Genomic DNA, 27,531 nt, shown 5'->3' with positions numbered 1-27,531 from the left:
GCCCCATCAGCCTCTGCAGTATCGATTTGGGCTTCATTGGGGAGTTCAGTCCATGAACATTCAGGGTCACCATAGTCTTTGTCTCCGAGTGTCCTGCAATTTATAATTTTTATCCCACCAAAAGGCATGGGTAATCCCCCTCCCTGTAAACTATTCCCCTGGAATCTCTTCCAAACCCCCCCCCCCCACACCCCCCAAAACCCAACTTTAAAACAATGCATTGTTGCAATCGCAAATCATGTGTTTCTGTGGTACATGTTTCAGAACGGGCGACATCTCCGTCTCCCGGCCACACTGCCCCAAACCCTTTTCGGCCTGTGACTCAACCAGATCGCGCCCCGGCACAACACATAGCTTGCATCTGGTTATCCATCTCTTTCAGTCGATCTCTCCCGATGAGTCCCAGTATCATGTCTCATCTGGTACGTGGGGACCTTTTCCTCTCCCCTTAGGGTAAGGACGGTCCTGCCGCCTTCTGCGTTTCCTGAGCATACACTGTTAAGAAGGCTCTTCCTCCCTCCGAGATGTCTCTTGTTCCGAAGAGTGAGTCATGTTGTTCCATCAAGTCCGCCATCTCCTCCTCTTTAGTCACATGGTGCACTGTGCCTTGGTATTCAAATCGAAGACCACACGGAAAGGTCATCTGTAACTTATGTGCTTCTGTTGTAACCAGGCTGTTACCATCCCCAGACAATAGGGTCGCAGGAGCCAGATCTTGATGCATTAGTTTGATGGTTTCACGGAATCTCAGGGGCTCTTGTTTCCTTGCTTCCCCTCATAATCTGCTCTTACACAATTCAAAGAAATGCACCCTCGTGAGCATGTCCCGGGAAAGTTCTTCCTTTGCTGGTAAGTAGTATAGATGGACCCTGTGAGGTCTATCCAGGATAATCTCCTCCTCCTCGGAGTCAGAAAGCAATTGGTGGAACAACACCTGCACATATCCTTTCAGGCCACTGTCCGGGACAGTTGTTGGTATCCCACGCAGTCTGTTATTACGTCTGGACCTATTTTTGGAGTCTTCCTAGTTGTGCACAACCTACTCCATTTGTTCCATTGTGTCCATCCGCTTCGCCAATTCGTCCTGTTCATAGCTTTGTTCGCATACGTTCAACTTTTTTTTTTTTTTTATTTATTTTTTTTTTCCCACTGCTACCATCTGTTTTATTCAGGTTTGTCATTGACTTGGTGAGATTGAGGACACAGTCCTTCAGCTCCTTTATTTCAGCCAGCATTTCCTGAACGTCAGGACGCCTCGTGGCTGGGTGGGGGGGGGGTATCTGCATCCAATAGATCCATGATGTCAGCTGAGTGGCCCTGCGCTGATGTTTGTTGCTGTCGTTTAGACCTCGTGTCCTTGCATCAATGCCTTGATATCACCTGACTGGAGGCCCTTTTGTTTATTCGCCTGCTTGGACATTGTTCTGTTATGTGTGTCCCTCAAGGTTAATTTCCAAAGGTAATGGTACCTTGCTGGTTTATCAGGAGTGCACCTGTGCACTTTTGGCCCAGTCCTGGTAATGGCTTTCTTCTGGTCGGGCCCTATCTGTGGTCACTTATCCGTGAGAGCAGTGCATTTTCCCTCCTTCTCCGCTCCCATGTTGGGTATCTAATTTGAACGAGGATGGACGCCCGTGGATTCAGGGGCATTAGTTTGGCACACAACGAGGGTGGTTAATTTACAGGATCTTTCTTGCAATATCGACGCTCCCTCTCACCCCGCGCCGGCCAGGTATCGCCTTGGAGCTCGCAACTAGATGAAGGCAGGGGGATAGCCCCCAGCGGGACGCTGTATTAGTACCGGTAAGGCGTTGCTTGGTGAACTCGCTACCAACTGTACTCGTTCCTCACCTCTCCCGGGAGTTCTCCAATTCCCACCTGTCCGCGGTCTGCCTAGTGTTGATTCTATAGGATGGAGGGAGAATCATTCACTATTCTAGGGCTCCTGCATAATATCAAGAGGGCCTGTCCGCCATTTTGGCCCTGTCCCGCTTTCTTTGGCGAGTTGCTGTTAGTGTGGTTCCGCAGTGATTTCGTGCTTCATGCTTGAATTGGAATCGTACCAGTACTGCAACCTCATAAGATCACCTGGTACTAAAACTGCACCTTTGCGCATTACAAAAATGCCAAACCCACCCCCCCACTCCCCATTACTGCGACTAAGGGAAGTGTGTTGCGGGTGTGTCCCCCGCTCCTCTTAGTCGTGGCAATGGGGATCGAGGATTGCGGGGGTGTCCCCCACTTCCATTAAATGGAGAGGCAGGAAACGCGAAAGTGTAGAAAAAATTAAATAAATAAATAAAAATTAAATTAAAACAAAGGACCCTGCAGCGCCAGCGCTGACCCACGTAAGTGGGTGGGAACTGACGCCGCAGGGATCGAGGTAAGTCGGCGGCACACTTCTTTGTGTGCTGCTGTTAAGGTAAGTAGCCGGCGGTGCGGTAGGGTGGTGCGGGCTACAGTGGTCTATCTGATCACTGTGCCGTGCCGTAATGGTCACCGACATTTTCGTCGGAGGAATTACGGGTGGCGCAGTGATCACATAGATTCCTTGAATCTGACCTTCACAGGGACTTCAGACCACCCCCCACTAATCTTGCTTTTTGTAGATTTTTAGGGGTATTTAGGGTGCAAAGGCTGGCCAAGAGTATGCAGCTCACCGAGGCAGCATGCGTCTCCGTCCACAGCTCTGGATTTTATTTTTTGGTAGATGAGACACATGTTTGGATGAGATTGATTTAATGCTTCACCTGCAACGATCTGTTGATGAATTTTAAAGCCCATGTTGGCCTCTGCTGCCAAAGGTGCTAGAAGTATAGAAACCTAGTCCAACAAGTAATCCCTTCTGCATTTCCACAAATTAGTTAAGATACCTGTATTTCATGTTTTATCCTGTGTAAGACACCCATGCTTTAAATATGTCTAAATAATTGACAAGTTTTTTTCAATATTTATAATAGTTTCCTTTTAATGTGTAGGTTGTTTTTATCTAAAAAGCTAAAGGAAGTTAAAGATAAAAAGCTGTGCACCGTTTTGAAAGACCTTGATGGGAAGTTATCGAGAGCAGCAGAAGAATTTGGCTATTCACTGGAACAAAAATCTGCCAAAATGAAACAAAGGGATAAGAAAGTATGTTTTTTTTTTTTTTTTTTTTTTGCCCTTAGAATTTATTATTAATTAATAATCATGTAACCTGTTTGTGCTTGGTAAATTGGGATTTTCCTGAGTTCCAATTCCCAAATTTCAACATATTGTATGTCATAAAAAAGAAAACTATGTATTTGTGTCACACACATGGAATGCAAGTACCCCACTGGTCCTCTTTGAAGTCGGGCTACTTTAATGTGTAGTTTGTTCTTTGCTTGATTTGCTTTTTAATTTTCATAATGGGGTGGGGGGTAGTTGCATCCATGTTTTTTGCTTTTATAATCAGCATGAAATGTTGTAGATCAACATTTGTGAAGGTTACTTTTGACCTGCATGTCATTTGTCTAAGAATTGATTTACCTTTCCATTTGGTATGGTTTTTACATATAACCTTATGTGCTGCCATTTGGATATTCTCTTGGTGCTAAATTTATATCTGTACATAGAGAATGTTTCGGCGACATTCTGTAAATCTTGGAAGAACTACACGTGGCTCAAGCTTCAGAGGGATTTTGGTGCCTTTGTACATGGGTGATGGCTGGTGGTTTTCAGGATTTCCTTGATAATATCTTCCCCCTTCCTTCTACCAAACCACCTGGTCTTGCAAACCTATTAATCCCTGTAAAATTCTCAATTTGTTCAGATTTTACATCTGCGTTGCCAGGTGAGCATTGCAAAAAGAGAGGCCATTTTGTTGCAAATGGTCCCATCTCCTGCACTGTCATTTGATTAAATAAGTAGAAGTTAAAAACAGTACTCCACCTCCTAAATGTTACTGTAGCAATGTTCACAAAACACATTTAACTAAACTGCTAAGGGTTTTCCCTCCCAGTGCTGAGCCCTTTTTTGGAGGTTTTGTTATGTCACCATTCAATGTCTTGTAACATTTTTGTTACATGAGATATCTCGGCCAAATTTATCCCCTTTTCTTCTCATATACAGGCGGTCATAACACCACAAAGGAATCGTAGTTTGCTGTATGGGGGTGAGAGAAAATAACAGAGCAAATGTTTTTGTGTTTTTTTTCAGAAAATGCCAATAAAATTATGTACACAGAGCCTGGAGGAACAAATGGTTTGCTGTCCCAAATTCGCCAGTTTCCATGCTTTCATGAACAGGTTGAGTGGAAACAAAAAAAGCATTTTTATAAATTTACCATCAGTTTTGTGAGACTATTTTTCCCTTTTTTTTTTTTACCCAATAGGACATGCATGGACGGAACGGAAGAGGAGGGTAGGAAAGTTGAATGGGAAGACAGAAAGGCATACATTTCTGAAAAGTAGACACAATTCCAAGTTTAGGAAGGGGTCATTTGGGCTGGTCAGGCAACAACTATGTAGATATAATTCCAATAGTTTCGGAAAAGATTTGGAAAATGACAGAAAAAAAAGTTGTGCTGGACATGTTTGGGCCTGTAAGGTGTAATGGTTTCTGTGAAAATTGAGAAAAGCAATGCACTGCACTGCTACATTCCCCCTACTCTACTAGTTGGGAAATCACACATTTTTCGTAATGTTTCACAAAACAAGTAATACCACAAGCCAAAAACTGAGCCATGGTATGGCTTAAACGGACGTACTTTCCAATTGAAAATAATCAAAACCAGTGGGGTGAGGAATGGCAAGCATACTGAAAGAACACAGGCAGACCTTTTGAAGCATAGGTGACTTGTGCAGGTTACAAAAGCTTTTAGTGCCTAAAGCAGCAACTAAATGTAGGTTAGATATGGGAAATGAAAGGGTTGTGTAACAAAGTGCAGTAGCAAATGTATGGAAACGGTATCAAAACCAAGAGGAAACACATTTCCCATAGGTGTCCCAACAAACGGTACCTCACATGTGGGAGTGCACCTACCTGGGCCCAAAGGGAGCAGGCTAAACCACTGGCACAGCAAACACCCTGGAGAAGACTGGATTTGGCTTTGTGGGCAACCCACAGATTTGTGCTTGGGGTGTCGCAGCCACTAAGGAAAACGGGGAACTGCATGCATTTCTGAAAAGACCCCTTGGGAATCCACAGAGGTCTGACTTGTGTGAATCGACCTAGAATGTATTACCCGCAATGCCCGGCAAAGTCCCAAATTTGGGGGGGGGGGGGGGGACACAATGTTCAGACATTTGCCACCAGGAAACAACTGAAACACCCCAGCAACAACACATGTCCTAGCTTCCCACGTTACCACAGGTGTCCAGACAAAAATGGTACCTCACGTGTGGGTGCATCTACCTGGGCGCAAAGGGAAAAGGCCAAACCACTGGTACATCAAAGGCCCCGGGGAAGACTGGGTTTGGCTTTGTGAACAACCCACAAATTTGGGCTTGGGGTGTCATCACCAAGAAAAACGGGGAACCTTATGCATCTCTGAAAAGACGCCGGGGGTATCCGACAAGGTCTGACTAGCCAATTGCCCTAGAATCTATTACCCACAAGACCAGGCAAACACCAGAAAGTGGCGAAAACAAATTCAATTTTCACACATTTGCCACAAGGAAACCACCGAAACACTCTGCCAACAACATTTGTCCTACCTTCCCAGGTTTCCACATATGTCCCAATGAAAACCAGACCTCGCATGCATGGGTGTCCTCACCGGGGAGAAAACTGGTAAATCTGTATGCTAAATACTCTAGGAATACAAGAATCACTGCAGTACCCACTGCTGTCCTGATTTTCCTTTTCAAGCCCTTTCACAGGCACCTTTGCTCACATTCCTCATACATATACAGTTTATAGTGCAACAGGACAGCCATGGTTGGTTTGGCACAAGAAAAAAGGATCTTGTGAGCAGTAAAGCTGCGCCGAGGCACCAACCGCTTTACTGCCCATTCATACACTCTTTGTGTCTGCAGTCACAAGCCATCCATTTCAGCAGTCACACCACTACCAAATCACTAGCTTCACAGCAACTGTATCTGCACACTTAAAGTGGGCATCCGCTCACATGGCAACCTTGTCTCCAGGACATGTCTTTCACATCAAATTCAAGTGCTCTCATATCAAGTATGCCTGCATTCAACAATCCTGTTGCACCATCCATATCTGCAAACATACGCACACTAAATGCACATCCACTAACATGCTAATCATTTGTCCAGTGATGGCAAAGTGCATTCACAGCAATCCCATCTGCATGTACAGCTCAGCTATACCTCACTCACACAACAATCACATCTAAGTCATTCTAAAAGAAGACATTTCAGTCCTACAAAACATGAACTTTACTATAGTAAAAGAAATCATGACAGGGTGGTATGAGTTATGCAAGACACTGCCACCATTTAGATGTGTCCAGTTACCATTTTCATTCACTTAGCCCTCAAGGGAGGGAACCAAACTGGCGTTTACACATTTTGAGACACCTTAAGTGGAGGGAACCAGAATGGCGTTCCTGTCTTGTACAAGTCACGCCTCGAGTGGAGGGAGCTGCACTGCCATTGCTTGCCAAGGAACGCCTCAAGTTGAAGGAACCTGAAAGGCTTTCCTTTCTAAGGCATGTCTTAAGTGGAAGGAGCCAGAATCGCTTTTCATTTCCAAGGCACACCTCGAGTGCAGGGAGCTGGACTGACGTTACTTTCCAAGGCACGCCTCGAGTGGAGGGAGCTGGAGTGACATTCCTTTTGTAAGGCAGGCCTCAAGTGGAGGGAACCGGAATGGTGTTTCTTTCTTCACCAAAGCACGCCTCGAGTGGAGGGAGCTGGATTGATGATTCTTTCTAAGTCACGCCTCAAGTGGAAGGTGACTATTCTGACAGAGGAAATGAGCACCATAGCAAGTGTGTTTTGTATGCTCTGTCAAAATAGGCACCCAGACAAAATGTGTGCCAATCACAAATTGATACAACTTTCAACAGTTTCATTGAGAGCTTCAGCCAAAGCTCCAGGCCGGCCGGGGATGCTGTCCCAGGCCTTGGGCGCCTGTCACCCATGTGGGTCAACCATCCCAAAGTTCAGCAGCCGTCCCAGGGAGCCCCGGAAGGGTCCCCATTCCTCCTCTGAGGGAAGAGTTTTAATGGGAACAGCTGTAATGCAGCTGAACTTGGGGACGGTCGACCAGCAAAGGAGACAGGCGCCCAAGGCCGGGGCCATCACCCCCGACCATCCTAGGGCTCTGGCTGGCTTGCGTTACAGTTCCCTCCAGGGAGGAATGAGGAGCCTGCCAGTGGCTCCCTGGGACTGCCGCTGAACTTGGGGATGGTCAACCAACAAGGGAGACGGGTGACCATGCCTTGGGGAGCACCCCCGGCTATCCTGGAGCTCTGGCTGGGCTAGATTACAGCTTTTCCCTCTGTGGAGGGACGGGGCCCGTACTGGGGCTCCCTAGGACCACCATTGAACTTTGGAACGCTCAACCCACATAAGAGACAGGCGTCCAAGGCCGGGGCCATCACCCCCGACTATCCTAGAGCTCTGACTGGGCTGTTACAGCTTTTCACTCCAGGAAGGAATGGGTACCTGCTGGGGCTCCTTGGAACCGCCGCTGGACTTGGGGACAGTTGTCCCACATGAGACGGGTGGCAAAGGCCAGGGACCTAACCCCCGACTGTCCTGGACCTCTGGCCTGCGTTACAAGTTTGCCCTCCGGGAAAGGATGGGGACCCTGCCGGGGCTCACTGGGACCGGTGCTGGAGCTCACTGGGACCGCTGCTGGGGTTGGGGATGGTTGACCAACATGGGCACCAAAGGCCAGGGACATCACCCCCAACCATCCTGAATTTCTGGCTGGCATGCGTTACAGGTTTTCCCTCCAGTTAGGGAGGGGGACCCTTCCAGGGGTCCATGGGACCGCTGCTGCACTTGGGGACGGTTGACCAACCAGGGAGACAGGCGTTCAAGGCCGGGGCCTTCACCCCGACCATCCTGAAGCTCTGGCTAGTCTGTGTTACAGCTCTTCACCCAGACAAGGGATGGGGATCCTGCAGGGGCTCCCTGGGGCCGCTGCTGAATTTGGGGACGGTCGACCAACAAGGGAGACAGGCGCTCAAGGCTGGGGCCATCACCCCTGACCATCATATAGCTCTGGCTGGGCTGCATTACATCTTCCCCTCTGGGAACGCTAATGGCTTTGGGGATGGTTGACCCACATGGGAGACAGGTGCCCAAGGCCAGGGACCATTACCCCCCCTTCTCCCTTGCCCCCCCCCCACCACCACCACCCTGAAGCTCTGGCTAGGCTGCGTTACAGCTCTTCACTCGGAGAATGGATGTGGACCCTGCCGGGGCTCCCTGGGACTGCCACTGCACTTGGGGACTGTCGACCAACAGAGGAGACAGCCGCCCAAGGCCAGGGCCATCACTCCTGAGTCACCTGGACCACTGGGTGGCCTGTGTTGCAGCTTTTCCCTCTGGGAAAGGATGAGGGCCCTGCCAGGGCTCACTGGGACCGCCGCTGGACTTGGGGATGGTCGACCAACATGGAAGACGGGCACTAAAGGCCAGGGACATCACCCCCGACCAACCTACAGTTCTGGCTGGGCTGCGTTACAGCTCTTGCCTCGGAGAAGGGATGGGTACCCTGCCAGGGCTCCCTGGGTTGCCACTGAACCTGGGGACAATAGACCAACAAGGGAGACAGGCGGCCGGGGCCATCACCCCCGACCATCCTAGAGCTCTGGCTGGGCTGCATTACAGCTTTCCCCTCCAGGAAGGCATGGGGACCATGCCAGGGCTCCCTGGGACCGCTGCTGAACTTGGGGACGACCGACCTACATGAGACACAAAGCCAGGGACATCAACCCCGACTGTCCTGGACCTCTGGGTGTCCTGCGTTACAGCTTTTTCCATCTGGGAAGGAATGTGGACCATTGCTGGACTTGAGGATGGTTGGCCAACATGGGAGACGGTCACCAAAAGCCGGGGACATCACCCCCGACCATCCTAGAGTTCTGTCGGGCCTGCGTTACAGCTTCTCCCCGCAGTGGAGCCCCAGCAGTGTGCCAATCCCTCCCTGGAGTGAAAAGCTGTAACAGCCCAGCCAGAGCTCCAGGACGGTCGGGGGTGATGTCCCGGGCCTTGGGCGCCTGTCTCCCCTGTTGGTTGACTGTCCCCATGCTTAGCGGCAGTCCCAGGGAGCCCCGCCAGTGTGCCAATCTGTACCCGGAGGGAAAAGCTGTAACGCAGCCCAGCCAGAGTTTCAGGACGGACAGGAGTGCTGTCCCCGGCCTTGGGCGCTTGTCTCCCATGTGGGTTGACCGTCCCAAAGTCTAGCGGCAATCCCAGGAAGCTATGGTATTGAAGTGGCAGTCGCAGGAAGGCATGGTATCAAAGTAAGACAGACACAAGTGACCACAGTATTGAACTTTATCAAGGGTATGATGAACACCTATCCAAACCTAAATCTAAGATGGGAGCAAGCTACAACCATCAAATAATAATAATGCAGTCCTAATGGAGTCTCGTCAAAATAAAAGGGCCTATACTAAAAAACCTATTGCCAATCCTTACTGCTAAATACAAATAGTGTGAGGTGAAAATAGTGTTCACAATATGTCAGGATAATTGGGCCGTTAGCCTCCCTTCCCCACGTTTTCAGCACGGGGCAAAGCGGTTCACTTGAGCCAAGCACACACTCTAGCTTCTGCGGCACGAGTATGTAGTTCAACATTCACAGTTCAGGACCTTCTGGGTCGAAGCCTCTTCACTACTTGTAAGCCTCTAGACTCAAAAGGGCCTGCTGTGCAAAAATAATACATAAACGTTATTTTCCGTTTACATGTATTCAAAGATGGGTGTTCACCCTGTATTCCCCTCAGCCAGGCTCAGATCTTTTTTTTTTTTAAGTAGGATCCCCCTATTCCGGGCTCAGATCTCTTTTAAACTAATGATGAGAGAATTATTTCTCGGGTGACTAACGGTTCACCCCAGATCCCCCTCTGATGGGCTCAGATCCCTTTCTTTCGGTCGATTGGTCTGAATACGGCTGAGGGAGACTAATCAACTATCGAAGACTTTGTAATGTGCACAGGGTTTTGCTTGACCCATTGCATGACCACTTCGATTTCGTTATTTCTTTTTCTCACGCTCAGCATCAATTAGATACCTGACGGAGACTTTTCGAATGAGCGCCCACGTGGCGCCGGAGCACCCTGGGTATGGTATCTTTTGTTGGCCTCCCAAAGTTCAAAATGTAAAGTTCAATTACTCCTTTGGTTCCATTTATATTTGTGTCGCTCTTTGCAAACACCTCACACACTGTTCTCTTTGTACAATGTTGCTGCTTGCAACCTTGCTTCAAAACACAAGCTGGTTTTATATCAGTTGTCCGACTCAACGGCTGTGTTGTCTTTTCTGATGCCGCTTTGGTGTAGGAGCCAAGGACAGTACCACAGCGGCAATCGCTCCTCCGCGCCTTGGTTATCGACACAGGAGAGCCACAGGTACCTCGACACACTGTGCAGGTTTGATCAGCCTTAGTTCCTAGTCTTCAGTTTCTTACTTTCCAAGGCTCACGAAAATAACGGTCTTCAGAGGTCACTGGTACTTCCTTCCTTGCAACTCTCTCTGGTTTTGCCGTCTTTCACCTTGTATTAAACTGCCATCTTGAAACTGCTGTTTCCTCGTGTGGTTTGCCCCGCTCAGAGTGTGCTTTTGTGCTCTGCCTTTTATCCGTGTGGGGAAGCATAATGAAAGTGAGGCGTGTGTATTAAGTCGTAATTGCCTGGCGTTGCTGGTCCATGATGTTGGAACATGTCGGATATATGGCTCTTGTGTGTGTGTTCGTTGTTGCTCACAGTGAACTGTCCATGAGAAAGTGTGTGTGTGTCGAAAAAGAGGGTGTGGGGGGGGGGTTGAATTCCTAGGTATCCTACCTGTTAGGATGGGGAAAATAGTGTTATTGGGAAGGAGATACCGCGTCTCACCCTCCAGTGTCCCACTTCCACTCCCCGAGGACCCCTCATCCGAGTGATCCTCTCGCACTGTTCCACCCCCAGGAACTTATCCAAAAGCGATGGCCGTGTCCTGGCCACCTGGATGACATATCACTGGGTACTAGCGGGTGAGACACCGTCAGGTTTCTCACTCTCCCCAAAGGGAAAAGCTGTAATGCAGCCCAGCCAGAGTGCTGGCCCCTGGCCTTGTGCGACCTGTCTTCCGTGTGGGTCGACCGTCCCCCCAAGCCCAGCCTGGGCTGCATTGCAGTTTTTCCCTCCAGGGAGGGATGGGGACACTGCCGAGGATCCCTGGGCCGCGGCTGGTCTTGGAGACAGTCGACCCAAATGCTGACCATTCTAATAAAATAAGAGCTCCATGCCAAGTGTGCACTGCATGCGCAGAAGAAATGAACGTCTGCATTACTAGCACACACATGTTTCAGAAAGTGGTAGTCATTATGTTTACTAATGTTTTTTTTTCATACTAAGCAGCCAGCATCCTCTATTCAGGGCGCACACATCATTCTACCACCCGTTCCCGCCCATACCACTGACACTCCAGCCACAGTCCCGCCCACCACACTAACAATCTGCCCCCCAGTTATAATGTATAACCACAAAAGGACATTTCGTACTACTTATATAAGCCAGCAAAAGCTTCAACCTGCCACAACTGTAAAAGAAACAAAAAGAAAATTATCATCTGTACTCGGCCCAGCAAAAACCTATCCAAACTTTCAGGCTGCTATCTGCAAACCTTCCCTCCCTTGGGCCAGATAAATGGGGCATACCAGTCATCTGCCACCAAGGAAGGGTAAACTGCAAACTGATGGGCAATGCGGATGAGGGCCATGGGCATATGGAAACCCCCACCACCTAAAACAAACTTTTCCAATGGTGCCCCAAACCTCCAAATTGCCCTCCCAGGAGAACAGAAATGTTCTGCTGGCATGGGGGGCAATTTATGGCACGACTCTGCAAGAAGTGTCCCAGCCCACCACAATACCTCACCAGAGCGTCCACTCCCGCCCACGCCACCAACAATCCAGTCCCGCCCACCCCATTAACAGTCCACTCCCCCCTTGTATAATGTACAGTGTTGAAAAGAGTAGATTCTCTACTTGCATAACAAAGGAGAAGCTTCAACTCTACGAGAGCTGTAAACGGAACAAAACACATTGGATTGGTTTTTGCTGGGCTGACACAGATAATCAAACTATCATGCTCCTATCTTCGGCTTGCGCTACTGAGCAACGGGGGGGGTAATCACAATGTTCATTCCTTCAAAACGTGTAATGCACACTTACTATGGTGCCCACTTCCTCTGTCAAAATACTGTGCACAGGAAGGAAGCACCACACCAATGTCTAGTGCCAGTGTTGGGCACGGATCCAGCGATCCGCACCCAGCAATGCACTTGGTTTTTCTGCAAAGCAGCCAGCATCCTTATTTTCCTGGCCACACCCATCCCTGGTAGTTTAGTGACCCCCACCACCTAGTAAAAAACACATTTGCCCCTTCCTAGGGGCAGTTTGGCAGGATACAATGCCAATCTGTCCCCAGGGAGGGCTACATTACATGCCCCATCCATTTGGGGCAGGAGGGGGAGAGTGCTATCCCCTCCGCTTTCATACAAGCCGTCCGTGCTGTTGTAGTGACACCCAACCCCCAGTAGAAACACGCTTCCCCCTTCCTAGGGGCAGATTAACAGATTACACTAGCAATCTGTCCCTAGGGAGGGCTAAATGCCATGCCCCATCCTTTTGGGGCAGGTGGGGGAGAGGGCCACTCCCCGACCCCCTTTCATAAAGGCCATCCCTGGTGGTCTAGTGACTTCCCACCCCCAGTAAAAACAGGTGTACCTGTTCCTATGGGCAGATTACACTGCCAATCTGACCCCAGGGAGGGCTACATGACATGCCCCCATCCATCTGGGGTCGGTGGCGGGGGCGAAGAGGGCCACCCCCTTTCCTATACAAAAATCCCTGGTGGTCTAGTGAGCCGCCCCCCACAACAACCCCACCAATAAACAGTACTACAATATTACAGGGTGGGCTAAACATTATTCCCTATGCTTTAGGGGCCACAGGGGGAAGAGGTCTGCTTATATAGTAAGCGGGCCCGCTCAAGCCTCCCCATCTCCACTACAAAAACGGATCCCTGGTGGTCTGGTTGCATTACTGGGGCACGTATCGAGCAGTCCGCGCCCAGCAATGCTTCAAGGGAGGTGTTGTTGGAAAGGGGCGAGTCTCCCCTTTCCAAAGACCCCCTCCCTGTATCAAAACAGCATGAAAATGCCTGATATCCAGAGAGAAACCTACCTTCTCTTTCACATTCATTCTCACGCCAGAGTGCATTACGCAAGCTAACGTGAAACTGAATGAAATCCAACCCCAGGCCGCGATGAGGAACCTCCTCCCCACATAGCCCAGGGTTTTGATTCAGAGTTTGTGCGATCGCTGCTTTGCAACGATCGCGCAAACAGAAGGGCTAAAAAGAACAATCGATCTCATCCTCAGCACTGCAAACATAGTGCTGAGGACAAGATAGCTCGCCCCTAAGCACTTAATGGGTTAAAAACGGTAAGCCATTTATCCCTTTCTAGTCTTTCAACTGACAATGATCTACAACTTAAGAGCCACGTGCAGAAGCAATTTTCAGATTTATTCAATAGCACAAGTGTACAAGATCTGTTTACTGAACTGAAAGATTTCTGATATTGGCACGGTCTACAGTCTTTGGAACTTGTACACAAATATACCAATGGGGTTTCCTGGCAGTCTTAGGCTACTGTGGCCTACAAGGCTCTGGTCCCTCACTAGTTTGGGGCCTAAACTTTGCTCCTGCCATGAACCTCCAGAGGGGGCAGTGGTTGTGCTCGTTTTATTTGGGGTTGGAGGGGTTTCTTCAATTGCAGGAAGTCTCTTTATATAGCAATTTAAATTCCCAAGAATAAAATGTCACTTAAAGCTGTAAATCATGTGGGTTAAAGGCTTGAAATGACCTACTTGATAAGTGTTCATAATTCCTGCACCTGTCTTATCATGGAGCAGTGAAATGTTCAAGAGTGTCTCCTCAAAAACACTTACAAGAAAGGCCAATATTCTTTCTAAATGAGGGGCCACTCCAATCCTGAAGATGCATGCATGCTTTGTATCCCTCATTTTGGGAAGATTATCTTTCAACAAGAGGTCTCCTCCCTTTCCCATAACCCTGGTGAGATCTAAGGGCCGATATACTGTGGACAAGTAAAAAAGGCCTTGGCCTGAATCGGCTGTTGCATGAAGTACCAACGCCCTCCCTCCCTCCCCACTGAGGAAAGCGGTCGTTACTACCATCAACCGTACTAAAGCATAACTACTTTGAAGGAAACGATGTCTACAAGCTCCTCATCTAAGGAATGCTCCTTCTCTCCAACAATCAAGAAGCCATAGTCTGTGACGTTAATGTTGACGAAGGTGCTATCTTCTAAGTCAGCACTAAGCGATCATAAACAATTTAAAAATAAAGCACATATAACCCATCTTGTTGACTGTAGACTAAATAAGACACTGAAGCACTACTCTGTGACCAGCCAGTTGAGAGAGGTCTTGTAGACCATGCCTGTGTGGCTGGCAGACTTTCACACTCTTGGAGTTTCATGGGCAGTTTCTGCACTTACGTGAGTGAATTACTTTCCAGAGGTTATACGGAGGATGCCTCCATCAGAGACTGGTATCTGATAACTGACTGCCCACCCATTAAGTTATTATCCCTCAAAGAAAAAAAGGAAGTATTGGCTTTACCCAAGTAAGAACCTGAGCTTCCAGGTCAGGACTCACTTTTTTTCTACCGTTTTAGGGATTTCTCCCACAGGCCATCTTTACTAAAGCCCGGATTCCCGGGTCTTACTTTAGTAATGCATGGGGAAAAATGTTCCTTGCCACTCTACCTCTGACCTTGTGGGGGACACTGTTGCAAACTGTGTAGACCCCTTGGCCCTGCACTCCCACCAATCTGCCTTCTGCTTTGCAGCAAGCACAACTGGTCTTCCTCTCTTTTAACCTCATGTGAATCTACACCAATCTCTGGATCTCCCCCTGCCCTACTTGCTTGGAAGCCTAAGCTTTCCCCTGCACCCCAGCAGACTCCTGGTCGGCCCCCCACTGTTTACAGAGTCTCTGGATTTATCCATACATTTTTGCATACACTGATCCCAACACTGTTGTTCATAAAAGGCGGCCTGTGGGGTACATTTTCGGTCAAAGAACTTTGGTCCTTGTCATGGAATGTTACTGTTTTCTCTCTGCCCAAAGATGCACTGCAACAAAAGAAAAGATTCTACCACGCGTACTTCATGGGAACTTGCTTCGGTCTCCAATTGGGCCTATGATGGCGATGCCAATGCATAATAGGTTGCTAACTTTTCGGGATGATCTGGGGGAAATGAGAACACAAGCTGGAAGATTCAGGAACAACGTGATTAAGAATGGGTTGTTATCCAAAAAACGTTAATTTTTATTCTCCTGAGGGTTTCGCTTCCAGACAGTATAGCTTGCTTTCTCAGCCTAATGGTTAAGGTTGTGTATTTATTTGACTTTAGTTTAGTTTAAGAATGTAAAAACTAGTGTGCTTCTTACTAAAACAAGCAATCCTTCAAAGCTGAATTAAAAAGGAAAGCTCCAGTTGATGCCCCCAAATACTTAACCAACAAAGTAAAACAAGATCTGGGTTCTAGGTAGTGAACAAATACTTAACCAACAAGCCCAAACCCTACTCCCTCATTACAACTGATGTAGATGAGTCGGTAAACCCTGTGGCTTCCTGCTCCTTTCCTTTTGTCAGTGTTGGCAGATGGATGTTATTTTGAGGGGTGTGGGGGGGAAGGTGAACTGAACAATGTTCGTAACAGGCTGCTACTGCTGTGCTAATTACCATAAGGCAGGGATCTGCAACCTTTGGCTTTCCAGATGTTTGGACTACAACTCTGATCAACATTAGCCACAATAGTCAGTGGTACAGGATCATGGGATTTGTAAGCGCCAAAACATCTGCAGAGCCGCAGATTGCAGAGCCCTGCCATAAAGTTTAATAGATGTCACAGAATGCACCAATTACTTGATCACCTACTGACCTAAGGGAGGAAAGCCAAGAATATTCTAACCACGCTATACATTTTTTTTTTTTTATTTTTTTTTTTTGGCATCTCAAATGTGAAAGTTCTAAAACTGTAGGCATGGGAGCAATTTACCAATTGTAGATCTGTGGTATAATATGTTAGGTTATTTATAACGTGCTTAATACCCAGAGATTTCTAAGCACGAACCCGGTGTTCAAACCCACGTTGCTCCGTGTTGTCTTGCTTCCAAGGCGAGCAGGTGGCCCCTGAGCTATCTGCCCGAGACCGAAACTTTAACTTCTTGATATGAATGAAGACCACATTAAAGCAATAAAGCTCTTGATCAAATGGTTTGAGATGCTTAATGCGATTTAAAAAAAAAAAAAGTATGCAGTGGAGGTAGGGTGAAAAGATTTTCAAAAACCGTACCCTGCCACAAACCTAAACCTAGGACTACTACTAACCCATCTGCCTTCAACCCTCTCCACGAACTCCCGCCCATAAAATACCACACCAACTACCCCCCCCCCCCCACTAGTGGTATACCACATTAAATCATTTTCAGAACTTCTCCTGGTTATAAGCTGCGATTTGCCTTTGACTGCAAGCATGTTAATATCAAAGGGTCTTTCTGCTGTCAGTGTGTTGGATAATGGAGGGTTTGGGGTATTGTTGAGCAGACAACAAGGCAGTAGAGCCCTCTATTCTGCTTTTCCTGATTGTGATGGAACAACCGGCTCACATAATAAGAGAACATGCATTTCATCACTAAAAGTGTGTATGGTTTTGTTCCGTTCTCAAACTCCCTACCCTATGTGTTCAGGAACCGACAATTCCCCTGGAGACACAAGCCCTCAGATTTATTCCCTGTTGTTGAATGGTCACAGGGGTAAGTAGTGGGGATTAAAAATAGTAAAATTACATCAATCCGTATGAAAAGCAAGGCTTAATGACCTGATTTAGCTGGTGCCTCCTGACCTCCACCACCTTTGAGGGAGAATGCCTTAACACTATCTTTTATTTGTTTGCACTGGATTATGTCCCAAGTGTTCTTCTAATGTCCCCTGGATGGATTGCAACATAGAGGCCTGAACCTAAAACTATCCAGAGTCAAACAGCTTCATTGGGTGGTGTATGCATTGGAGGGAGGCATCAAAGTCAAGCAACTCCAAAAAAGGGCCTTTCCGAAGTAGTACTGAGAGGTCGATTCTGATCCTGAAACTACAGAGCATCCCACAGTAACTAAATCAATGGAAACCAGAAATGGTCCAGCCATCAGCCCCACCACTAAAAAGTGCCGTGCAGGGTCCGCTTCAGTGCCTCCTCATGATGTGCAGTAGACTGGTATGTCTAAAGGCCTACCTCCTTCCTCTGCCCCCACCCCGTTTCCACTCGAAAAAGAAATATGGCGCCAAGACACAGAAAAACCATTAAACACCCACACTCAACCAGCAGTTCTGGCACTGAAGCCCCCACCACCAAAGGTGATGATGCGGAGGCCACCATTTTATGTGAGCCTGCATGCATCCTAAGAAGCATGACTCTAACCAATCTAAACCAACAACACAGAGTAGTAGCACAGATTCAATACCTGTAAGATATGTTGGTTAATGCATGGCCTCTTCAAGAAGTGGGCCACCCCAATCTCATAACCTGACTATTCAATCCCACCCCACCCCAGAAATCTGGGACAATGAACAGCCTGGGTTTTATGGGTAACACTCAAACATATTAAAATAAAACAAAGTCAAAGGCAGTCCTCCTTAATGTGTGCAGTGGATGTCACCACAAAACATTAAATATGCTTTACGTGGGCTTTTACTCCGTTAATCTTGACCTACCTGTGACTGCTTTGTTTGATAGAATACGGCATTGTCAGACTGCAGCACTATTAATAATTGAACATTTCGAATCCTAAAAAATACTAGGCAACCTCTAAGCAGCACCTACGTCCATAAGGCCAAGCACTTTTCAGTTCACCTTTCTATTGGGTCAGCTTCAGTCAGTAAATAACCAATCTATACATAGATTTATATCACTGAGCCCCACCACCCAAGCTGTTAATGTGCAGTTATGAATTTCTAATGTAAGTGCATGCAATTTAAATGTAGGCTACAATTAATTGCATCAAAAGTCTTCTGGTGTCTGTGAAAAACCATGCGAACACTATAGAACACACAGAATGCCTGTCTACTTACCCAGGATAGGACAATGGTTTTGTGATTATTTTTTTTTTCCTAATACAAGGGTGAGCACCCCTACCACTTCACTCCCCAATCCAGATCACTGCATCGTCAAGAGTGAGGAGAGGGTATTTTTATAAATCTTTTTTTATTGATTTTATAAAGGATACAAACAATGAAGCATATACAAGGGGCAACTATAGAAATATATTAGCAACAGTAGTTCAGTTGGTATGAATGGAAGAGAAAGGAAGAGAAAAAAAGTGGAGAAAGAGAGCGGAAAAAGAGAAAAAACAAATACAGGGTCAGGGGTGAAGTCAAGCTTATAGTTCATCAAGTGTCCCAAATATCAGAATATTTGTCTTGGTTTTTTTTTCATCTGAAAGGACATTTTCTCACTGCTAGATAGAATTGATAAATCGTGCAACTAGTCATCAACAGTAGGTTTGAGATCACGGTTTCAACATTTTAAAATGAGTTTCTTGGCCACTAAAAGGGCCCTGTAGATCCAAAAAAGCATGCCAACAGACAGTTTGATGCCAGCCGGGAACAGGCCCAGCACACAGACCATGGGTGTACAGGGGAGAGAAAAGCCCAAAACAAGATCAACAAGCTTCTATCACCGGCAGGGCTTCAAAGTAAGGAAGCCGAAAGGGGTATACTCCAAGCTAAATGTAGAACAGAAGGGATGCCATGCAAGATGTTATTTTATATTGGGATTATTTTCAGTTGGGATGGCTAATGCCATTTCACCTGCCCATTCACTTCTTTTTATCTATGGCTTTCATAGATCACACACTATCGAGCATTTCTTCATTAGACTATGATGTGGGGCTCTTGCACCACAGCTCAATGTGGACTAGATCTCTGAAAACGCATATGGTAGTTTTTAAATATCACTTTTAAAATGCTACTGTCAGTTCCTTGAAGTGTTCATTGTTTTACAAAGCACAGAGAAAGCATTTTTGTATTATTTAAAGGTCCTCTCTCAACTTCAAGTACAATGAAAACAGCATGTAACTCACACTGCCATATCCTATTCTCTTTCTATGAATAGTTTGTCAACCCATGTGCAGAAATGCTATATTTTCTACATGCAGTTAAATCCCACCTGGCATTAAATAAAATGGGAAGCGCTGTTGAATTTCCCACAAAAATAGTTTTCTTTTTGGAATGAGCACTCCCTACTGGAAATGACATAATTATTTTGCACCCCAGTGACTTCAGCAATATTTCTAGGGGATTTGGCTATTACATTTGGGGTGTTTTCATGCTCACGTTGCAATCTTTCTTTAAGGCACAAAGCCAGCAGAAACCCTCAAGAGTTCCCAGGTAAGTCCCACCCAACAGGTCTCTCCTGGTCTCTTCCTCCCTTTTCCAGGAAAGCAGGTCTGCCTCACGTTCCAGGACTGCAGGTCTGCCTCTGGTTGTTTGTTCAGAATCCATCCTAGACCAGTCCCATTCTTCCTTATGTGATTCAGCTATCCTTTAGTGGTGACCAGTGTTGTTCTTCCTGTTTGTGTGACTTTCAATGTCAGAATCCCCTCCCCTCTCTGCTGCTGTGTTTTACATTGTGCAATATTTCCATGGTTATGTCATAAATATGTCTTTCGAGGGGATTGGGTCCTCCGACGTATTCCATATCTATGACAGGTAATCACCACAGCTGTGCTGCTTCGGAAACTTTTCCGGCGTCTGCGTCCTGCGTCGATGACGTCGATACGCCGACGTCTAGGACCTCCTCCGACGTCATCCGATGTGATAAGTAGGACGCACGACGCCTGTAGCCTCAGTTCCGTTTTTTCCGCGAACGTGTTGCTTCGTGTTTCTCGGTTCTAAGCCTCGTCTCTTTGGTGTTCTGTTCTTTCTGGTTCTTCGAACCTGTTCGTTTGTGAATTTCGGCGATGTCTTCTACTTCGTCTTCAACCCCGCGTCCGGGCTTTAAGAAGTGCGGGGAGTGTGGGTCCAAGATGTCGGTGACTGACTCGCACGACGCCTGCCTCTGGTGCCTCGGGGAGGCCCACGACACGGATGACTGTGTTGACTGCCTGTCGCTCACGTCCAAAGCCTTACGCGAACGTAAGAAGAAGTTGTCGGTAGGTCGGGTGTCCAAGCCCCGGAAGTCGAAGTCGGCGGGGCTTTCGACGGATGATTCGAGGGGTGACTCTCCGCGTCATCGTCGGAAGTCTCGTCGGTCTTCTTCTAGGAGTGGGTCTCGCCACTCCTCAGCCTCTTCGAGGCATTCTCGGAAGCGCCGTCACCGGTCGCCTTCCAGGTCCTCTTCCGAGGATTCTGCCCGGCACGTCGGGTACCCCACCAGCCGTGCGACGCCGGAGGAATGGGCTTCCTTCGGGAAGAAAATGTTGGCGATTCTTGAGTCGCAGGGTACTCAGCCGTCCGCGCCCCCGAGTGGGGTCGGCCGTGTGAGGTCGAGAGACACCGCTCGCAAGAGTGGTCGGCACGAGTCACGGGAGCGGTCCCGTTCGGACAAGGAGGCTCGTTCTCGCCGTACCCGTTCCAGGTCCCGGTCCTCGACGCGTTCGAGACCGTGTGCTCCTGTGAAGTCTTCGAGGAAGACGTCGACGTCTGAGGCGTCGAGGGCGTCGACAGGCTTTCTCGAGGCTCCGGCTTCGAGGACGTCGACGAGGCCGTCGACGTTCAGGTCGTCGAGGGACACGCTCGGGGCTCCGGCCTCGAGGGCTGTGTCGACGCCTCCCATACTGGAGGCGCTGCATCTGACGTCGACGCCGATTTCCTCGACGTCGACGCCGATCCTCTCGGCGCCGTTGCCGGTTTTCTCGGCGTCGGCGCCGGTTCGCTCGACGCCATCGACGCCTTTCGTGTCGGAGGTGCCCCGTGTCACGGGTGTACCCCCTAGGAAGGCTCTGGTTAAGAGCAAGCACTCTCGGGTGCCTTTTCGCCACCTGGAATTTATTTCGGAGGCGGATGAGGATTCTGATGGCCTGGTTCCTAGTCTGGTGCCTGATGAAATTGTCTCGGGCCATAGTCAGTTTGACGATTTGAGGCAGTCACTGCATGATGCCAGTGGACTGGACACCTCCCCGGAGGTGGACTTTTGTAGGCCTGAGCCTGGCTCCCATGCCGATTCCTCGTACCGGCGCCTTATGGCTAGGGTGTCTGAGTATTTGGGATGGTCTGCTCCCCCAGGGGAGTTTGTGCAGGATGATCTGACGGACATCCTTGATGTTGGTCCCCCAACTGACCCGGTTCTGCCGTTCCATATGGCTTTGCAGAGAAGGGTGGCGGCGGCTTGGACTGCTCCGGAGAGTCTCCCGGCGTTGGGCAGATCCTTGTCGCGTAAATACCGTCCAGCCAGTAGCGACCCCTGCTACTTGACCAGGCACCCCACTCCGGAGAGTTTGGTGGTGCAGGCGGCCACGGCCCCGGCAAAGCAGGCGTCGTACCCTACCATCCCTCCTGATAGGGACGACAAACGTTTTGATGGCTGGGCGAAGAAAGTGTTTTCTTCTGGTGGTATGGCGCTTCAGGCGGCCAACTCCATTTGTGCCTTGTCACGTTTCACGCACACTCTGTGGAACTGTGTTGCGTTAGCGGCTGAACATATTCCCGAAGGGGTTGAACGGGAGGGTTTCCTTGCTATGGTCCAGGATGGTAAGGATGCCATGTGTGAGTCCGTTCAGTCGGGTCTGGACTTGGCTGATTGCGTCAGTGGGTCCATGGCGGCGAGCACCGTGATACGCAGGTTTGCGTGGTTGCGGAAGTCGGGGTTTGCTCCTGATGTGCAGTCCCGGCTCCTCAACATGCCCTTTGATGGTGAACGCCTTTTTGGCAGCAAGGCTGACGAGAGCCTTGAGAGGTTGCAGACCTCAAAAGCTGCAGCGAAGTCGTTGGGCGCTGCAGTTCGCCAACCTCCGCCTTTTCGTCCTAGGGGACCGCAGTGGAGGGGTGGTTCCTTTCGCTATTACTCATCCTTCAGTAGAGCGAGAGGAGCTGGCAGTCAAAGAGGCCAACGCAGGGGTACCAGAGGTGGACGACAGGGTACCCGTGGTGCCAAGGCCGCTCGGGCAGTTACCTCTTTGCCCTCGGGTAACGCCGCAGCCGCTCCTACTCAGTCATGAGGCCATGTCCCATGGTTCGCCGGTTGGGGGAAGGCTGGCGCAGCATCTTGTAGAGCGGCAAGCCATTACTTCAGATGTGTGGGTTCTGGAGATCATAGCCCACGGCTACAGTCTTCCCTTTCGGCACAGGCCTCGCGACAATCCACCGGGGAATCTCTCTTTGAAGTGTCCGGATCCGCTCCTTGCGCAGGAAATTCAAGCCCTGCTGGAGAAAGGAGCTATAGAACTGGTGCCTGTAGCGGAGAGGAACAAGGGATGGTATTCCCCTTATTTTTTGATTTCCAAGAAAGACGGGGGATTGAGACCCATCATGGACTTGCGCGGTTTGAACAAACTCCTCAGGAAGGACAAGTTCAAGATGGTTACTCTCTCTCAAGTCCTCCAGGCCCTTCAGCTTCAGGACTGGTTGGTGTCACTCGACCTCAAGGATGCTTACTTCCATGTGCCGATCCATCCCAAGCACAAGAAGTACCTGAGGTTCGCGGTTGGCGACTCGCACTTTCAGTTTCGGGTCCTGCCGTTCGGATTGACCTCCGCCCCGAGGGTTTTCACCAAGCTCATGGTGGTGGTGGCAGCGCATCTCAGGCAAGGGGGGATTCACGTCTACCCCTACCTGGACGATTGGTTGATCAGGGGGAGCTCTCCCGAGCAAGTCCTGGATCATCTGTCCGTCACCTGCCACTCCCTCCACAGGCTGGGCTTCTCCCTCAATTTAAAGAAGTCCCATTTGACGCCAACGCAGAGGCTCCAGTACATCGGAGCAGTGCTCGACACTTCCCTGGGGCAGTGTTTTCCTCCCCAGGTGAGGGCTCTTCACATTCAGCAGATGGTGCACAAGTTTCAGCATGCCCAGACGCTCCCTGCGTTCGAGTTCTTGAGGTTGCTCGGCCTCATGGCATCCTGCATTCTTCTGGTGCCAGAGGCTCGCCTGCGCATGAGATCTTTGCAGTGGGCACTCAAGATGCAATGGTCGCAGTCCTCCGGCAGGATGTCGGACCCGGTTCAGGTGCCGCCCTCGGTCGCCCAGGACCTTCTGTGGTGGGCCGTCGAAGGCAACTTGATGAAGGGGGCTCCATTTTGGCTTCCCTGGCCGGAGGTGACGATCGTGACGGATGCATCCCTCACGGGATGGGGAGCTCATGCCAACGAGCTGACAGTCAGCGGTCGTTGGTCTCCGTCGGAGTCCAGACTCCATATCAATCTGTTGGAGCTGAGGGCCGTCAGGCTAGCCCTGAAGGCTTTTCTGCCGACTGTGCGAGGAAGGAATGTCCTGATCCTGACTGACAACACGGTGGCCATGCACTACCTCAACAAAAAGGGGGGGGCAGGGTCACTTCCTCTGTGCAGGGAGGCGATGCAGCTCGAGTTCTGGGCCATCCAGCAGGAAGTTTCGGTCTCGGCAGTTCATCTGGCCGGAGTCGAAAACGTGACGGCGGACGCTCTGAGCAGGCAGAGCGCGATCTCTCACGAGTGGGAGTTGGCTCAGGAGATTCTCCTGGAGATCTTCGCCCTTTGGGGGACCCCTCAAGTGGATCTCTTCGCCTCCAGTGTCAACCGGAAGTGCGGGAGGTTCTGCTCGCGGGAATTTCCTCCAAGAGGGGCCTTAGGAGACGCGTTCGTGGTGGATTGGTCGTTCCCGCTGCTGTACGCGTTTCCTCCAGTCCCCGTCATCCCGCAAGTGCTGCGGAGGTTGCGGAAGTTCGGTTCCCGGATGATCCTCATTGCTCCGGCGTGGGCTCGGAGGACGTGGTACCCGGACCTTCTCGACTTGTCCATCTGCCCTCCACGTCGTCTTCCCTACCGAGACGATCTGCTCTCACGGGAGGGGGGTCTGGTTCTCCATCCAGAGGTCAGATCCCTCAACCTTCACGCTTGGCTTCTGAAAGGTTGAGGTATAGGGATTGGGACCTCCCTGAAGACGTGATGGAGGTGTTGCTTTCGGCCCGAAGGCCAGCAACTAAGTCTCTGTACCGTTGCCGTTGGCGTAAGTTCTGCGACTGGTGCAGAGTTCGGAATGTGGATCCTTTTGCATCTGACATCCCCATGGTTCTGTCCTTTTTGCTTTCTTTGGCCCACAGGGGCTTGCAAGTGGGTACCATTAAAGGTTACCTGGCAGCGCTGTCCATCTTTAAGCGCTCGTCTGATGAGTGTTCTTCCTTTAAGATCCCTTTAATTTCACAGTTTCTGAAAGGGCTCACTAATGTGTTCCCTCCGTCACCTTTCCTGGTGCCCGGTTGGGATTTCAACCTTGTTCTTAGGTTTCTTATGGGTGCTCCGTTTGAGCCTTTACATTCTTGCCCTTTGAGGCTGTTAACTCTGAAAACTGTGTTTTTAGTTGCGGTTACTTCCGCTCGCAGAGTGAGTGAGTTGCAGGCACTTTCGGTTAAGCCACCCTTCACTGTATTTCACAAGGACAGGGTTGTCCTTCGAGTTCGTCCTTCTTTTCTTCCGAAGGTAGTGACGGAATTTCATTTAGCCCAGAAGGTTGTTCTTCCGGCATTCTATCCTCCTCCGCATCCTGGTAAGGAAGAGGAGAGGCCCCATAGGCTTGATCCTAGTAGAGCTTTAAGCTTTTATGTTTCACGCATGTCCCGGGTCAGAGTGGACGATCAACTCTTTATTGGTTACGCTGGTAAGCGTTTGGGGCAAGCTGTGACGAAACAGACTTTGTCCCGCTGGATTGTTTTGGCCATCTCGGAATGTTTTGGCGGGTAAGGACCCACCGGCTGGCTTGCGGGCCCATTCTACCAGGGGCATGGCTGCATCTACTGCCCTGCAGAGGGGTGTTCCTATTCGCAACATCTGTGATGCAGCCACCTGGGCTTCAGTACATACATTTGTACGGCATTATTCCATCAGAGGGCAGGATCTGGCCTTTGGCAAGGCGGTCCTTTGCTCTGCTATTTGATTGGCTATTCTAATTTTGTTTATAAATTCTTTCCCTCCTCCTTGCTCTGGTACTGCTTTGGGAGTCTGTCATAGATATGGAATACGTCGGAGGACCCAATCCCCTCGAAGAACAAGTTACTTTCTTACCTGGTAACGTTCTTTCGATGGGATGGTCCGACGACGTATTCCATATCGCTCCCGCCCTGCCTTCCCCGCTGCAGAATTTCTTTTGCGATTGCAGCTTACGTTCCGCAAGGCTTTGTGTCTGACTGGCAGTTGACTTCTGTCACACGTTCTGGGGGAAAAAACTACAACTGAGGCTACAGGCGTCGTGCGTCCTACTTATCACATCGGATGACGTCGGACGTCGGAGGAGGTCCTAGACGTCGGCGTATCGACGTCATCGACGCAGGACGCAGACGCCGGAAAAGTTTCCGAAGCAGCACAGCTGTGGTGATTACCTGTCATAGATATGGAATACGTCGTCGGACCATCCCATCGAAAGAACGTTACCAGGTAAGAAAGTAACTTGTTCTTCTGATTGGTCAAGTTCTTCCATTGGCTTGCCTCATAGTCGTACACGCAAAGAATACACACCCTCAGTCTCCAATGGTTAATTGTAATTCCTATGCATATGACCAGAAAATAGTGGGGGCCTATTTGCTCCTAATTGTAAATGCAAGATAGATTGTATTCCAGAATTCATGGTAGCAACCTGCGACCTCTTGAGTTCTGTAATCTGTTATTGTAGATTGACGGGTTCAGTAGAAAAAAATAAATAAGAAAACCAACAGATGAAAATGCTGAATCCGGCATTAGAAAAATAGCCCAAGTCTCATAATGTCGATCAAGGGGAGTGGGAATTGCAGGGGTAGCCCCCACCCCTTTGATCAGCATTATGGGACTTTGAGGGTTACGGGGCTGTCCTCCACTTCCATAAAAAGGAAAGCTGGGTACAAAGAGTTTAAAAAAAAGAGAAAGGCACCCTGCGGCAGAAGGTCCCACATTGAAAGCTCTTGAATGGCTTATTTACATCTATTGCAATGACAAAATGTAAACCTTTCCCATCAAACATTTCAATGGCCTTTTTTTCTTTTTTTGTGTGCTCAACATGACATTAATAAAATCACATTTCAACGAAACTGGGGCCTTCTGTAGCTCCTGTTTTCACTTTACATTGGTTAAAACCCAGGCTTTGGGTGAAATGTAGTCAAGGGCCAATACGGGTTCCATGGCCGGTTTAGTTTGTGGCCAAATCTGCACCATGTGTTGGGTGCTGTCTCTTAAGTGTGCAGGTGCACCATCTTTGTAGCAATGGAAGAAATCTATTATACAAGTGAAGCAGAGAAAGGCACTATTCCAGCACTTTCATTTTGAATTCAGGTAGTCTTACTTTTTCTTCCACATACCTCAAACTATCATGGGAGAATGTCTTTTTTTTCCCTGTGCACATGTGTTCTAGATAAATTGATCAAAAAGCAACCCTTAAACAATTGATTCCCTTTATTGTTGTACAGAGTGTTATTGAGATCTGGGTTGATTAAATATATTCTGATAGGCCTACTTGTTTCACTCAAAGAGCTTCCTCTTGGTCTATTCATCTCCTCCTAGATATTGACTGAGCAGGAAATTAAATTGTTTCTTCCCAAATGGTACATTACAGAAATTGACCATGCACAACAGAGGAGTGAATAAGCATACTATAAAATGACTAATTTAGAAATGAAGAGGCGGGTGGGGCATGGTTTGTGACCAAGCAAGATTGACGTTTGATCCTTGAGCTCGCCTGACGGCGCTGAACATGTGGCCTTAATGTCCATAAAGGTGTAAACTTGCTCCTATTACCACATTCTATCGATATTTGTTGTCAGGGCCCCCTCCGGTGTGATAGTTTCTTACGTCTGCATACATTGTAAAGCACTCTCTCCGGAGAATTTCTTTAATGGAGGGGACTGTTGGGCGATCAGAGATAAATGTCTGGAGGCGAGAGTCCATGGACCATTTTCGGATTCTCCCTGGAATTGTGCCAGCTGGTGTGCGGGTCAGAGGTCCTTTGGTGAGCTCCTCCATACATGTGTGGCTCCTTTTCATGGCGGCTTGCTTCTGCTGCTCTGTCTGCCGCTTTGCCGCGTCACCCAAGGTAATTACACGGCGTGATGCGAGATTGTGGTTGTTCGTTTCCTCAGAGGCCTACTCACTACTGACATCCAGTGTTTTTCACTGTGTGGTGGCCAAGATAAGGCCCCA

General features: G+C 48.9%; 1 protein-coding gene across 3 annotated transcripts in view; it reads left to right on the top strand.

Annotated features, from left to right (window-relative positions):
• Nucleotides 1-27,531, top strand: part of HPF1 (histone PARylation factor 1) — a 281,970-nt gene that overhangs the window by 129,849 nt on the left and 124,590 nt on the right. For all 3 annotated transcript variants that reach the window (XM_069631405.1, XM_069631407.1, XM_069631406.1), the window contains one exon: nt 2,979-3,129. In XM_069631405.1, the coding sequence (XP_069487506.1) occupies nt 2,979-3,129 (151 nt within the window). The remainder of the gene's footprint in view (nt 1-2,978; nt 3,130-27,531) is intronic.

Source organism: Ambystoma mexicanum, chromosome 6q, assembly GCF_040938575.1.
Source record: "Ambystoma mexicanum isolate Mex_15411 chromosome 6q, UKY_AmexF1_1, whole genome shotgun sequence".
NCBI classification, from domain to species: domain Eukaryota; kingdom Metazoa; phylum Chordata; class Amphibia; order Caudata; family Ambystomatidae; genus Ambystoma; species Ambystoma mexicanum.
The sequence above is the reverse complement of the archived record's forward strand: the minus strand, read 5'-3'. Positions and strand labels throughout refer to the sequence as shown.